The sequence below is a fragment of the Cynocephalus volans genome, chromosome 13 (genome assembly GCF_027409185.1).
Source record: "Cynocephalus volans isolate mCynVol1 chromosome 13, mCynVol1.pri, whole genome shotgun sequence".
Lineage (NCBI taxonomy): Eukaryota > Metazoa > Chordata > Mammalia > Dermoptera > Cynocephalidae > Cynocephalus > Cynocephalus volans.
Window position 1 is genome coordinate 94,636,778 of NC_084472.1, and position 14,492 is coordinate 94,651,269.

Genomic DNA, 14,492 nt, shown 5'->3' on the forward strand with positions numbered 1-14,492 from the left:
AGATGCCACTCTACTGTTAAGCTTCTCCTGATCTCTGAAACAAGAGATGAGCACCAACTCCTTTGAGGCTGCAACATGCTGCCTCCACACCCTGCAATAACATTTTATTTGTACCTCTCTGAAGGCCCTTTGATATCTAAAAATAATAGTAATATTTATGATGCACTTACTATTCATCAGGGGCTTTTTAAAAAAAAGCTTTACTATATTGATTGAGGTCATCCCATTTTATACCTGAAGAAACTTCGATAGACAAAGGTTAAATAACTCGCCCAAAGTCATACAGCTCATGGAGAGAGACCAAGTTTTGTCCACTCAAAAAGTCTGCCTGCAGAAGCTACACTCTTTACCTATGTGCTCTACTGACCCTCATCCCCACTGTCCCTTAAAGGCCCTCAACATCCGGCCCTGAGGCTGAAGCATCTTTTGTATCCCCCAAACACAGTGGCTCACACCGAGACAACAGAGAAGTAAATAAGGAACTGACTTCCAAAGGCCTCCATGATATGCATTTCCCCACCCATCCCATGTTTCTCCCTCTGTCCCCCTACGTCACCGCCTCCTCTCTCGTCAAGTCCCACTCCTCATTGTCCCCTTCTCTTCAGCGCCTCTCAGCTTAACTTCAGGATTTAGGACATTCCTACTTCAACAGACATTTATGCAGCGACTACTCCGAAGCAGGCAATGAGGAGGGTAGAAGTGACACGAGGATGACTATGCTACAATTCCCAATTTTTAAAAAAAGTACACAATTAAGTTAGAACATGAGAAATGCAGGATATTTAAGAAAATACAGGAGGTCATTCAAAGGTAGCTTCTTTGGAGGAAAAGAGGCCTGAGTTTGTCTTAAAGGTTGCAAAAGGGCCAGTGAAAAGGAGGGTGGGTGCAAAGGGCAGCATTCTAGGCAGCAGAAGCAAACACAGTGTTCTAAGTTTTCCAGTAATTCAGTCTAACTGGAACTAAAGTGCCAGGGGTTAAGTGGTGGAAAAGAGGCCAGAGCATCAATAGTTTATTAACTGATGCGAGGATTCTCCCTCTCCCAGACCCTCTCCCAAAGAAATGGGCTGCCTTTAATAGATTTAGGTAGGAGAATAATAATGACCAAGGATTTCTTTTTATAAAGATCCCTCAGGCAGCACTATGGAAGAGGGTTTGGAAGGGGAAGAATTATAAATCTGTTGAAGAGATTGAAACGGGCAGGAGAAATATTCAGGAGACTGACTCCAGGACAGCCTCGCTCAAGACCACCCTAAGCGAAAATACTTCTGACTGCATTAGTCCTTCATGCCACCGTCCCACCCACCTACACCCACACTCCTGCAGCACTTGTGAAGTCTGCAGCCCCAAATTTGGCTTTTAATTATATTGTATGTTACTCCCTAAGTGTTGCTTGTACTTTATTCACGTCTCCCTAGATAAAACAACACAGTAAGCGTTTATGCAATTGAAATGGGTTTTTAAGTCGTCGAGGCCAGAGCCCTGACTTACTCCCTGGGCTCCGCGCTACCCACCCGCCCTCGCCGCCCACGAGCGGGCCCAGCCCTCGGCCTCGCCAGGCGGTCAGGCCCGGTCGGCTGCAGACAAGCACGGGGAGGCCTGACTGAGTCGTTTCACCTCCTGGCTGACCAGATCGTCGCCCGCTCCCGAGACCTGGCAGGAGGCTGTCTCGAGAGTGGCAGAAGACGCCTGCCACGGCTGTTAGACCCGCCGTGTCCACCAGGGGGCGCATCCTGCTCGGTTTCCAGTTGCCTGGGCTCCGCAAGACGGAGCAAATGAACGCTGATATATTTAGACCCTCTGCAGTGGCCGTAGCTCCTGACAGTAAAAACAGGAAGTAGAACTTTTTATTTGGGACTCAATATTCGGGTGAAAAAGGCGAGGGACTCCGGAGGGACTTGTTCGCTCCGGCAGCTGCATACGCTTTCAGGGGGTCCTTTTCCGCCCGTTCCTGCCCCCGTTGAGGTATTTTGTCCCGAGCCGGGTCCCGTCTCTTTGTGCGGAAGCCTCCGCAGAACCATGGCCGAATACTCCTATGTCAAGTCCACCAAACTCGTGCTCAAAGGAACCAAGACCAAGAGGTGAGGCCCGACCGCGTTTGGGCGACTCTTCCGTGCCTTTCTGACATGTTCCGCCCCCCGCGTGTCCCATGGAGGCCGCAGAGGGCCGACTTTCAGCCTCTGGGCCCTTGGGCCTGGCCTCTTGTCCCAGATGCGCGGAGACCGCGACTCAGTGCCCGGCGCCTGTGCAGAGCGGGGACAGGCCGCAGGGACGCGCCCCGCTGTCGCTCCCTGGAAAGGGAGGAGGAAAGAGAGGGAGACCAATAGCCCGGGAACCACAGTGTGTGTCCCCGAAGGCCTCAGACTTCTGCAGCGTGGGTCTGCATTAGCCTCAACACGTAGATCATAACAACCTCCTTTAGTAGTTGTCTCCCTGCCCGCGAAAACGAATTCCTGATTTTGTGTTTTCTAAACATAATGTGCAGAGTGGAACTGGGCTGAAGCAGGTAGTGGTTAAGGTGATGGGTTTGGGCAGGGATATGGGCCCGCATCTGGACTCCACCGTTAGTACTCATTTTGTGATTTGTGGCAAATTGGTTAATGTCTTTGAGCTTCCATTTACTCATTTACACTCTAAAAGAATTCTTATGACGATTAAATGGGATAACACGTGTGCAGTGAATAAATAGAGCCAAATGCAAGGACAAGGCTGTAGTGGTGATTTATGATTACTAGCTTTTTAGGGAAAGATGCCTGTTCACTCTTATCTCCACCTCTTTGTTCACTGGTGGATTTGTCCGGGGTTGACTCTTCACACAAATATTGAGCATTTTCTCTTGGTCTCAGTGATGAACAGAATTTTGGGTACTTTTAGATGAGATGGGAAGAAAATGTCAAGGAGCAAGCTGAAGTCACTGCTCTTGAGAACTCTGCCTAAGGGTCTGGCATCATGAAGAAATCGTGAATAAACCGAAAATTTTACTGTCTGAATTTGCTGAGAGGTTAGCTTCTAAAAATTTACTTAATGATTAAAATGTAAACAAGTATGTCTTCTTGTAATTATAACTATGAATCATAATAATGTGTATGTAGCACTTTCTATATGCCAAGAATTGTTTTACGCCCTTTGCATATTAACTTTTTTTAAAATCACCCTTGGGGTTCTTTTTCATTATCGAGATGTAATTCATATACCATAAAATTCACCCTTTTAAAGTGTGCAATTCAGTACTTTTTAGTTTATTCACGAGGTTCACCGCTAATAGATAAACATTTTCATCACCCCAAAATGACCCCTTACCCATTAATCAGTCTCACACACCCCATTCTTCCCTCTTCCCATTCTCTGGCAACCTACTTTCTGTCCATACAGATTTACCTGTTCTGAATATTTCGTATAAATGCAATCATACAATATGTGGCCCTTTGTGTCTGGCTTCTTTTTACTTAGCACAGCACTCTGGAGGTTCATCTGTGTTGTAGCACGAGTTGGTACTCATTCCATTTTATGGATGAGTAATATTTCACTGTATGGATATATATGTTTTGTTTATCCATTCATTAGTTGATGGGCATTTGGTTTGTTTCCATTTTTTGGCTATTATGAATAATGCTGCTGTGAATATTCTTTTCTAAGTATTTGTGTGGGCATATATTTTCACTTGCCTTGGGTATAAATGCTTAGGAGCGGAATTGCTGGGTCATATGGTAAATCTGTGTGTAACTTTTTGAGGAATCCCAAACTATTTTCCAAAGAAGCTGCTGCTCCATTTTACATTCCCACCAGCAATGTGTGAAGGTACATATTAACTCTTATTTCCCACAGTAATCTTAAAAGTTGGGTTAAGTTATTATCCTCACTTTATAAGTGGGGAAACTGACTTACTGATTCAGTACCTTTTCTAAAAATCACAGCTAAGAAGTGACAGAATCAGGATTTAAAACCAGGCAGTCTGACTCTCAAGAGTCAGCTCTTAACTATAACACAGTATGTACAAGGCTAGAAGTAACTTCTCAATTCTTTAAGTAAGAGGATATATCAGTGTAAATTATCATAAATTAATAATTTATAAATCAATGTACAGCTTAAAAAACTTTTAATTTGCCATCTTCTGATATTTAATATACAAATCAATATATCTAAACTCATCTATATAAATTATCTCTTGTAGTAAGAAGAAAAAGAGCAAAGATAAGAAGAGAAAGAGAGAAGAGGATGAAGAAACCCAACTTGATATTGTTGGTGAGTCAGGTCAATACTTTATTCTTTTTTTAAGTTTTATTGAATCAAAATTGATTACACATATTTTTGGGGTTCAACATTGAGATATGTTGATCAAATCAATATTACTAGCATATATATTGTTACAAATCATAATTATTCTTTATGCTCCTTGTCTCATTCTTCCTCATCCCCCTGTCCCTCCCCCCACCCCCCTTCTAATCACCTTAGATTTCTTCTCTCCCTCTGAAAGAATGATGGTTACTCTGTTGATTTGCTGCCCAAATGATCTGTGCAATGCTGAGAGGCGTGTTCAGGTCCCCCAATACTATCATAGAACAGATGTCTCTTCCGTCACTATGAAATGGGCTCTGTGGAAACAGACATCCTCCTCCTTTCTTCATCTCTGCTGGTGACTCTCCTTGTGTCAAATCACTCCAGTAGCTGGTGGACCATCTGTGTGGTGGTTGTGGCATCTAGCTGCCTTCACGGCAGCCATGGTTATTGTGGTGGCTGTGGTGGGCCACCCACATGGAGGAAATGTTTTTGGCCTGCTCCATGGTGCTGGCAGTGTGCCTGGTTGTGGAGAGTGTCGGATCCCCGGTTCCATGCCCCGGGTCCCCGAGTGGGTCCTGAGGCGCTGGCACGGTGTGCCTGGTTTTGGGAGGGGAGTCCAGTCCTCAGCTCCTTACCCTGGGTCCCTAGGCTTGCCCCAAGGTGCTGGTGCAGTGTGCCTGGTTGTGGGACAGGGTTTCGGTCCCCTTCTCCATGCCTCAGGTCCACAGCAGGCCCCGAGGTGCTGGCACGGTGTGCCTAGTTGTGGGAGGGAGGTCTGGTCCCCTTTTGCATTCCCCAGGTCCCCGGGCAGGACTCGAGGCACTGGTGAGGTGTGCCTGGTTGTGGGAGGGAGGTCCAGTCCCCTTCTCCATGCCCTGGGTCCCAGGGCAGGCCCCGAGGTGCTGGCACAGGGTGCCTGGTTGTGGGAGGGGGGTCCGGTCCTCTTCTCCATTCTGCAGGTCCCAGGGCAGGCCCCAAGGTGCTGGCATGGGTGCCTGGTTGTTGGAGGGGGGTCTAGGTCAATACTTTATTCTGAGAAAAGTTAACATTTGTTGAGATCCCATTTAAAATATTTTCTTAATTAGGAATTTATGACCTATTTATAGTTGTGTTAAAGTGCTCAAATATTATTTACAGTTGTAAATTCCATTTATTTTTTAACACAGTAGATGCCATTGACACCTTTTCTTCATTATTAGAACAAAGCACAGGAGAAAAGAAACATAAATCTCATTTAATAGGCTCCATCAGACTACTTAATAGCCAGAGATTCTGATATATAATTTTAAAGGCCTACTATAGACAAATATTATTTAAGAACATATATTTTACAAATTATTCTCTTTGAACATGTATGTATTTTAATTGTAGAAGTAGGTGATTTGTTTGTCTCTAAAGGAAGTACATTCACATTAAAAATAATTATTTTGTAAACTGCGAAATGAATGAAAATCTTAATTAAACAGAATAGAACATCAAGGTAGCCTCTAAATGGTACCAGAAATAAACTGACCCAAACATACTTAACCAGCCTATTTTCCATTTAGTCCTTTTATCCTTTCCATACAATTATTTTCTCATTTAAAACTTGGCAAGTTACATTTTGAAACTTCATAAATTACGGTTACTTTAAAAATATGTAAGAATATGGAATGGTATAAAGCTAATGTTCTGGAAAATCTCCCATTTTTTGAAATAGCAAATCAACAATTCTAAAATTAGGGTAAATATCTTGGATAGATATGTAGCTGTGGAATTGCTGTGTCAAAGGACAGCTGAATATTTAACTATGTAAAAAACTGCCAAAAATTCTAAAGAGATTGTACCATGTTACCCTCCCACCAAGAATGAACTAAAGTTTCGGTTGCTTCACATCCCTGCCATCAGTTCATGATCAGTTCATGGTGTTATCTGTTTTTTCTACCAGTCTGTGATTTGCGTTTTCATTTTCTTAATGGTGTTTTTTTTTTGATGAGCAGAAATCTTTAGTGAAAATGAAACAAAGCCCAGCCTGTTTTATTTTCTTTGATGGTTACCAGCTTATCTCTCTGATCTAAGAGAGCTTAGCTTACCCAAAGGTCACAAAGATATTCTTCTGCATTTTCTTTTAGAGGCATCACAGTTTAATTTTTTACATTAGATCTATCATCCATCTCAAATTCATTTTTAGCATGGTGTGAGAGAGGTGTAAAAGCTCTTTTTTTTTTTTTTTCATATTGATGTCCAGTTGTTCCAGCACCGCTGTTGAATAGACTTTCTTTTCCCCATTAAACTGTTTTGATATCTTTGTCAAAAATTAATTGACTTTTTATGTATTGGTCTATTTCTGGATTCTGTCTGTTCCTTTGATATAGTTGTCTTTTGCTCTATTGATATATTTGTCTTGATCACTGTAACTTCAGAAAGTGTTGAGATTAGATAGTGTGAGTCCTCCAACTTTGCACTTTTTTCAAGATTAATGATTCTAGGTCTTTTAAGTTTCCATATAAATTTTAGAATCAATTTACTAATTTCTACAATAAAGCCTGTTTCTGGGGGAATTGTATTGAATCTAGATCATTCAACCTCTTAATAATATTGAGGAAAATCAATTTCTGAGGAAAATCAACATCTTAACAATACTGAGTCTCAATAATTTGTGATTTTCAGTATAGCTGTCTTGCATGTCTTTTTAAAATTTATTCTTAAGTATTTTATAATTTTCCATTATTGTAAATAGAATTTTTTAATTTTATTTTCCAATGTTTGCTGTCAGCATATATATAATTGATTTTTGTATATTGACCTTGTAATCTGAGACATTGTTAAATTTACTTATTATTTCTAGTATTTTGTTTTGTTATAAAGAAAACTAAGAAATCTGCAGTCGTGTTTCCTATGTCTATAGTTTTACTTCTTCCTTTCCAATCTTTGTGTCTTTTATTTCTTTTTATTGCTTTACCATACTAGCCAGGACTTCTATAATAGTTGAACAGAAGTGATAAGAATAAACATATTTGCCTCATTCATTCCGAATCTTAGACAGAAAGCTTTTAGTCGTCCACCATATAGTATGGTATCAGCTGTAGGGTATTCATAGATACATTTTATCAAAATGAGGACTTTTCCTTTTAAATTTAGTTTCCTGGGAGCTTTAATTATAAGTTGTTTAATTCTGCCAAATGCTTTTTTCTGCCTCTGTTGATTTGATTATATGACTTTCTTCATTTATTCTGCCAATGAATTGCTTTGGTTTTATTTTCAAGTCTTAAACCAACTTCAGATTCCTAAAAAACACCCTACTTGGTTATGACTTGTTGTCCTTTGGTACATTGCTGGATTTGATTTCTAATTTTTTTTCCCAAGGATTTCTACATCTGTGTTGATGAAAATTTTGGATTTTTGTTTCCTTTTCTGGTAATGTTTTTATTTGGTTTGGGTATCAAGGTAATATTGGTCTCATAAAATGAACTGTGAAGTTCTCTCCCCATCCCTATTTTTGGACACAGCTGTGTAAGATCAACATTATTCCTCTTTAAATGTTTGATAGAATTAACCACTGAAGTAATCTGGCTCTAGAGGGTTTTGTTTTATTTAGTTTTGTTTTTTGTGGATAAATTTTTAACTTTGAATTAAATTTCTTTAATAGATATTTTCAGATTTTCTATTGTGTTGCTTTTGGTAATTTGTATCTTTTAAGAAAATTTTTATTTCATGTAAGTTGAATTTATTTGCATATAATTGTATAATTGTTCAAGATATTCCCTTATTATCTTTGTAATATCTGTAGAATATGTATTATGATCTCTTCATTCATTCCTCATATTGGCCATTTATGCTTTTGCTTTTTTTTTTTTTCTCAGATCAGTCAGTCTAGTTGGAGGTTTACCAATTTGCTGATCTTTATAAGATTCATCTTTTGCTATCATTTATTTTCTCTACTGTTTGTTCATTTTCTATTTCATTTATTTCTGGTCTTTATTATTTCCTTTCTACTTATGGTTTACTTTGCTCTTTTTAATAGCTCCTTAAGGTGGGAGTTTAGAATCCCTTCATACCCCTTTAGCTACATCCCACAAATTTTGATGTTTTCATTTTCATTCAGTTCAAAATATTCTCTAATTTTCCTTGTGATTTTTTTCTTTGACCAATGGGTTATTTAAAAATGATTTTTGATCAGTTCTACAGTTTACTGAGAGAGTTGCATTAAAATCTCCAACTATAATTCTGTATTTGTTTTTGCTTAAAGTATTTTGAAACTCTCTTATAAGGTGCATACACATTTAGGATTGTTAGATCTTCCTTAAGAATTCAACCTTTTATTTTAATAAAATGCCCATTTTGTATCTGATAATATTCCTTGTCTTGACATGTAGTTAAATTATCTGAAGATCTTTTTGCTTCTGTTAAGCTTGGTTTTTGTTTGTTTTTTGTTCTTAATTTTGTTCAGGGTTTTAAATGTTTGATAGAATTAACCAGTGAATTTTGTAATTCACTGGTTAATTCAGGAATTTTGTTCAGGGGCTGTTTGGTTTTGCCTTTAGACTTAGACTGTGGCTTTTATTCTAGGAAATGGGTCTCATGGGGCCTCAACCAAATGCTCAAGGTGATATCTCTCCAGTCTAGCATCGCCTAAATTCATGTGACCTCTGGTATCTCCAGTCAGCTCTCAGTAGCAGCAGCCACTCTGCTGTACCTTGTGAAGTCTGCTCAGCACATGCACAGGCCAGCCCTTGGGCAAAGACCTGCAGAGAACCCTCGCATATTCTTTCGGACCCCTAACTTCTGTGTAGTTCTCTCTTCTCCGGTACCTCGCTCTGGAAATTCTAGTCACTTCAGGTCTCAGTTTGGTGAGATTGCCTCTTTCTTCTGGGGCTTCACCTCCCTGCCCTGTGGTCAAGAAACTGCCATTAAGAGGTGGAAAACCAAAGCCAATACGAGGTTTACTCGCCACCTGTGTTTCTCTTTTCTTAAAGATTGCAGTCCTACTCTTCCTGTGTTCCAGTACCTGAAAACAGTTTTCTCAGAGTTTTCTCAGATATTCTGTCCAGTTTCTTAGTTGTGCATGGTAGGAGGGCAAGTCCAGAACCAGTTATTCTATCTTTGCTGGTAGAGGAAGTCTTTCTGTGTCTCTCTCTTTGTCCTCCCACCTTCTTTTACATTATGGATTTTCCAAGCTCAATATGTAAGTAAGCATATGCCTGTTTTTGAAGAAAAAGAAAAAAGCTTTTTAATTTTTTAAAGCTGAGTTCTGTTGGTTCCACACAGGATCTGAAGGGAAGACGTAAAGCCAGAGTGGATTGCTAAATAGGATGAAAGAAATACTGCCTTTCACATGCAGAATATCAAGTCGGGCAGTAATAAATAAGAGCATCTCTGTAAGGAGATGGTTTCAGTGAGCTCTGCTAGATTTGGAAGTAACTAAACTTATAATAGCATAGTTTGTGAAACTCCTAGATACTTGTTTTCCCTGGAACAAAAGCCAAGTAAGCTCTGGGTAAGCAGAAGCTCTGTGAAGAGTACTTAGGCTACAGTGTGATTGGGGAAGAAAATTCCATTTCCAAAGCTAAGATATATGGTCCCTTTGTGCCAAGTGCATAATGATGATAGAGATTTAAGGGAACCCTTCAGTTGGAGGCACGTGGTCAGTCAGAAGGTGAGGTAAACTGTCACACAGCCTCTCAACTGTATCACCACGTCAGGGATTGATAGATGTGTGAGCATCAACAGGAGGCTGTGAGCAGCTCTGGGGAGCAGATTAACCACGAAGAGAGGCCTCTGGAAATATAGGTCCCTCCTCAGCCGTTAGTATCTGCAGTAGCCTTAATACTGGAAAGAGTTGGGCCGACCCCGTGGCTCACTCGGGAGAGCAGCAGCGCTCCCGCTGCGGGTTCGGATCCTACATAGGGATGGCCGGTGCACTCACTGGCTGAGCGCGGTCACAAAAAAAAAGGACAAAAAAAAAAAAAAAATACTGGGAAGAGTTGATATACCATGACAGTATTTAATCAGCTGCAGTGACTTTTACACCTGGTCATTCATCCATTTGATATTTTGAAAGCATGTGTTACAGTACCTCCTTCTCTGTGCCAGATGGCCTTAAACAAGGTAGATCTGGTCCCCACCCTCACAGACCATATTTTCTAAATAGTTAAGTAAAAATCTGTGATGTGTGACAAGCATTGTTATATGTTGTGAGACTACACAGCAGGAACATCTAACAGTCTGTGTAAGGTTCAAAAGGATATAACTTTAAACATGTCTCTATGTTTTGTTTTTAAAAATAGCAAATAATGTTTTAGGATGGATTCTCAGATGCAGCTTAGGTGTCTGCCACATATAAACATAGCTTGAGCTATAACCTGACTTAGAGAAAGGCAACTTCAGTTTCCACTATTCTCAGTGTCCACTACTTTTTTTTTTTTTTTTTTTTTTTTTTTTACAGCCAAAACCCTCGGGGTGATACTGGCAAGAATTATGTTATATTACTCTAGTCATTAAGCATGTTAAGTGTATGAGACTTCTTAGCTTTGATTGTGAGCCACTTGCAGAATATAGTCAAAATAGTTCGTATTTAATTCCTAATGATACAATGTTTAGCCTTCTCATTCTATGAAATCTCAGGAGAAAAAAACTGGCATCTGCTCAAGGTAAGATCTTTATCAGTTCAAAATTTTATAAATAATGTTATTGTATCACTTTCCTACATGGCAGAGTGTGAAAATTTTGAAAAACTTGTCTGCCAGAAACAACTTCATCTGCAAACCACTAATGACATATTATATTAAGATTACTTTATTTACTATTAAGTGTACTAAATAATTAACTGTGGCACTCTTAACAAAGATTTTCTGATCACAGTCTGTTTATAATGATTCTGATAAATGCAGTATTCCTTTTACTGAACAATTATAGCTGTAAGTCTTAATAACTCAAATTATCTTCTAAATCTCTCACTAAATTATTTTTATTGCTTTCTAGTAGTCTTTAGCTAAAATTTCAATTGCTTCTCTCCATTCGTTTTTTTGTGTGTGGTAAAGTATACATTAAAAATTTGCCATTTTAGCCATTTTTAGGTGTGCAGTTCAGTGGCATTGAAATACATTCACAATGTTGTACAATCAAAACCCCCATATATCTTCAGAACTCTTCATCTTGCAAAACTGAAACTTTGTCCCCATTAAACATTGTTCCCCATTTCTCCCTCTCCCCAGCCCCTGATAGCCACCGTTGTACTTTCTGTCTCTGTGAATTTCCTAACTACCTCATGTGAGTAGAATCATACAGTTCTTTGTGACTGGCTTATTTTACTTAGTATGATCTTCAAGTTTCATCCATGTTGTAACATGTGTCAGAATTTCCTTCCTTGTATGGCTGAATAATTTTTCATTGTATGTATGTACCACATTTTGTTTATTCATTCATCTGTCAGTGGACACGGGTTGCCTCCACCTTTTTGGCTATAGTGAATAATGCTGTTGTGAACATTATATCTCTTCAAGGCGCTGTTTTCAGTTCTTTTGGATATATACCCAGAAGTGGAATTTGTGGATCATGTGGTAATTCTGTTTTTGATTTTTTAAGTATCCAACATACTGTTTTCCACAGCAGCTACACCATTTTACATTCCCACCATCAGTGCACAGGGTTTTAATTTCTCCACATCCTTGCCAACACTTCTTTTTTGCTAGTAGCCATCCAAATGTGTGTGAAGTGGTGTCTAGTTATGGTTTTGATTTGCGTATCCCCAGTGTGATGTTGACCATCTTTTCATGTGCTTATTGACCATTTGTATGTCTGCTTTGGGAAAATGTCTATTCCAAGTCCATTGCTCATTTTTTAATTGTGTTGTAATTCTGGATATTAGCTTCTTATCATACATGTGATTTTCAAATAATTTCTCCATTCTTTGGGTTCCCTTTTTTTCTGTTGATAATGGTCTTTGATGCACAAAAGTTTTTAATTTTGAAGTCCAATTTTTTCTTTTGTTGCTTGTGTCTTTGATGTCATATGCAAGAAATCATTGCCAAATCCAATATCATGAAGACTTTCCACTATGCTTTCTTCTAAGAGTTTTAATGTTTTAGCTCTTACATTTATGTCTTTGATCCATTTTAAGTTAATTTTTGTATTTGGTGTTAAGTAAGGGTCCAACTTCATTTAAGGTAAAATTTTACTAATTATTTAAAATTAGTTATGAAAGACCTGAACTGTTTAGCTGAATAGGAAATTTTGTGCAGTGTGATTAACTCCATTTTTTAAAACTTATTATGGAAATTTTCAAACTAATATATAGGTAGATAAAATAATATAATGAATCCCCCATATACCCATACCCCCAGCATTAGAAATTATCGATATTTTTCTAGTCTTCATTCATTTACACACACCTACATGTGTCTTTTTCTGGAGAATTTTAAAGTAAATCACAGATATTATGGCATTTAATGCATAAATACTTAAAATGTGTACTTTTTATAAGGCCAGTATCTTTCTCCTTCCCTCTGTTTTGTTTTTATATTTAAACATAACATTATCTCATTATAAGACCTTATAAAATTAACGAGAACTCCTTAATGTCCTCTAATATCCAGTTAATGATTGACTCATTCTACTCTAGCTAAAGTACAATTCAGGGGAAGATCTGAGGCCATTTTTTTGTCCCATTAAAATATAAACTTTTGATAATAGCTCTTTAACAGGTGTTAAGTGATATCTCCTTGTGGTTTTAATTTGTATTCCTCTGATGATTAGTGATGTCGAACATTTTTTTTTTCCTGTATCTCCTGGTCACTTGTATGTCTTCCTTTGAGAAATGTCTATTCAGTTCCTTTGTCCATTTTTTGATAAGGTTATTTGTTTTCTTACTGAGCTGAGTTTGAGTTCCTTGTATATTTTGGATATTAACTCCTTATCTGATGTATGTTTGCAAATATTTTCTCTTGTTAAGTAGGTAACTCTGTTGATTATTTCTTTAGCTGTGCAGAAGCTTTAGTTTGATGCAATCCCATTTGTCTATTTGCACTTTTATTGCCTGTGTTTTGGGGGACATATCCGAATAAATCTTTGCCCAGACCAAAGTCATTGAGCTTCTCCCCTGTTTTCATCTAGTAATTATATGACTTCAGATCTTAAGTCTTTAATCAATTTTGACTTGATTTCTATATATATATGAGTTGATGGTTTAATTTCATTCCTCTGCATGTGGATATCAAGTTGTTCCAACACCACTTATTGAAGAGCCTGTCCTTTCCCCATTCTGTGTTCTTGGCAGTGCTGTCAAAAATTGACTGACTGTAGATGAGGGGATTTACTTCTGGGCTCTCTGTTCTCTTCCTTTAGTCTATGTGTTTGTTTTTATGCCAGTAACATGCTGGGTTTTTTGTGTTTTTTTTTAATTTAATTTTATTTTGTCAATATACAATGTGGTGGCCCATCACCGAAACCTCCCTCCCCCCTCCCTCCTCCCTCCCCCTCCCTCCTCCCTCTCTCCTCCCTCCTCCCTCTCCCCCTCCCTCCTCCCTCTCCCCCTCCCTCCTCCCTCTCCCCTCCCTCCTCCTCCTCCCCCCCTCCCTCCTAACAATGTTCTTTCTCTTTACTTGTTGTATCAACTTCAAAGAATTGTAATTGTTATTATCAAAAAGACTAATTATAACAAGTCTTGGCAAGGCTGTGGAGAAAAGGGAACCCTTGCACACTGTTATTGGAAATGTAAATTAGTATAGCTATTATGGAAAACAGTGTTAGGGCTCCTCAATGAATTAAAAATAGAACTACTGCATGATCCATCAATCCCACTTCTGGGTATATATCCAAAGGAAAAGAAATCAGTATTTCGAAGAGATATCTCCACTTCCATGTTCATTGAGACATTATTCACAATAGCCAAAATATGGAATCAACCTAAGTGTTCATCAGTGGATGAGTGGATAAAGAAAATATAGTATATACATGCAATAAAATACTATTCAGCCTTAAAAAAAGAAAGAAATCCTGTCATTGCAACAACATGGATGAACCTGGAGGATATTATGTTAAGTGAAGTAAGCCAGGCACAGAAAGACAACTACAGCATGATCTCACTTAAATGTGGAATCTAAAAGAGTTGAACTCGCAGAGGTAGAGAGTAGAATGGTGGTTACCAGGAACTGGGTGAACGGGCAGTGGAGAGATGTTAGTAAAAGAATAAAAAATTACAGTTAGATAAGAGTAATAAGTTTAAGAGATCTATTGTACAA

At 38.7% G+C, this 14,492-nt stretch overlaps 1 protein-coding gene across 1 annotated transcript in view; it reads left to right on the forward strand.

Annotated features, from left to right (window-relative positions):
* The first annotated feature begins 1,842 nt into the window (after positions 1–1,842).
* FRG1 (FSHD region gene 1) overlaps positions 1,843–14,492 on the forward strand; it is a 28,131-nt gene continuing 15,481 nt past the window's right edge. The window contains exons 1-2 of the mRNA XM_063077356.1: positions 1,843–2,078; positions 4,169–4,239. Of these exons, the coding sequence (XP_062933426.1) occupies positions 2,017–2,078; positions 4,169–4,239 (133 nt within the window). The 5' untranslated portion in view covers positions 1,843–2,016. The remainder of the gene's footprint in view (positions 2,079–4,168; positions 4,240–14,492) is intronic.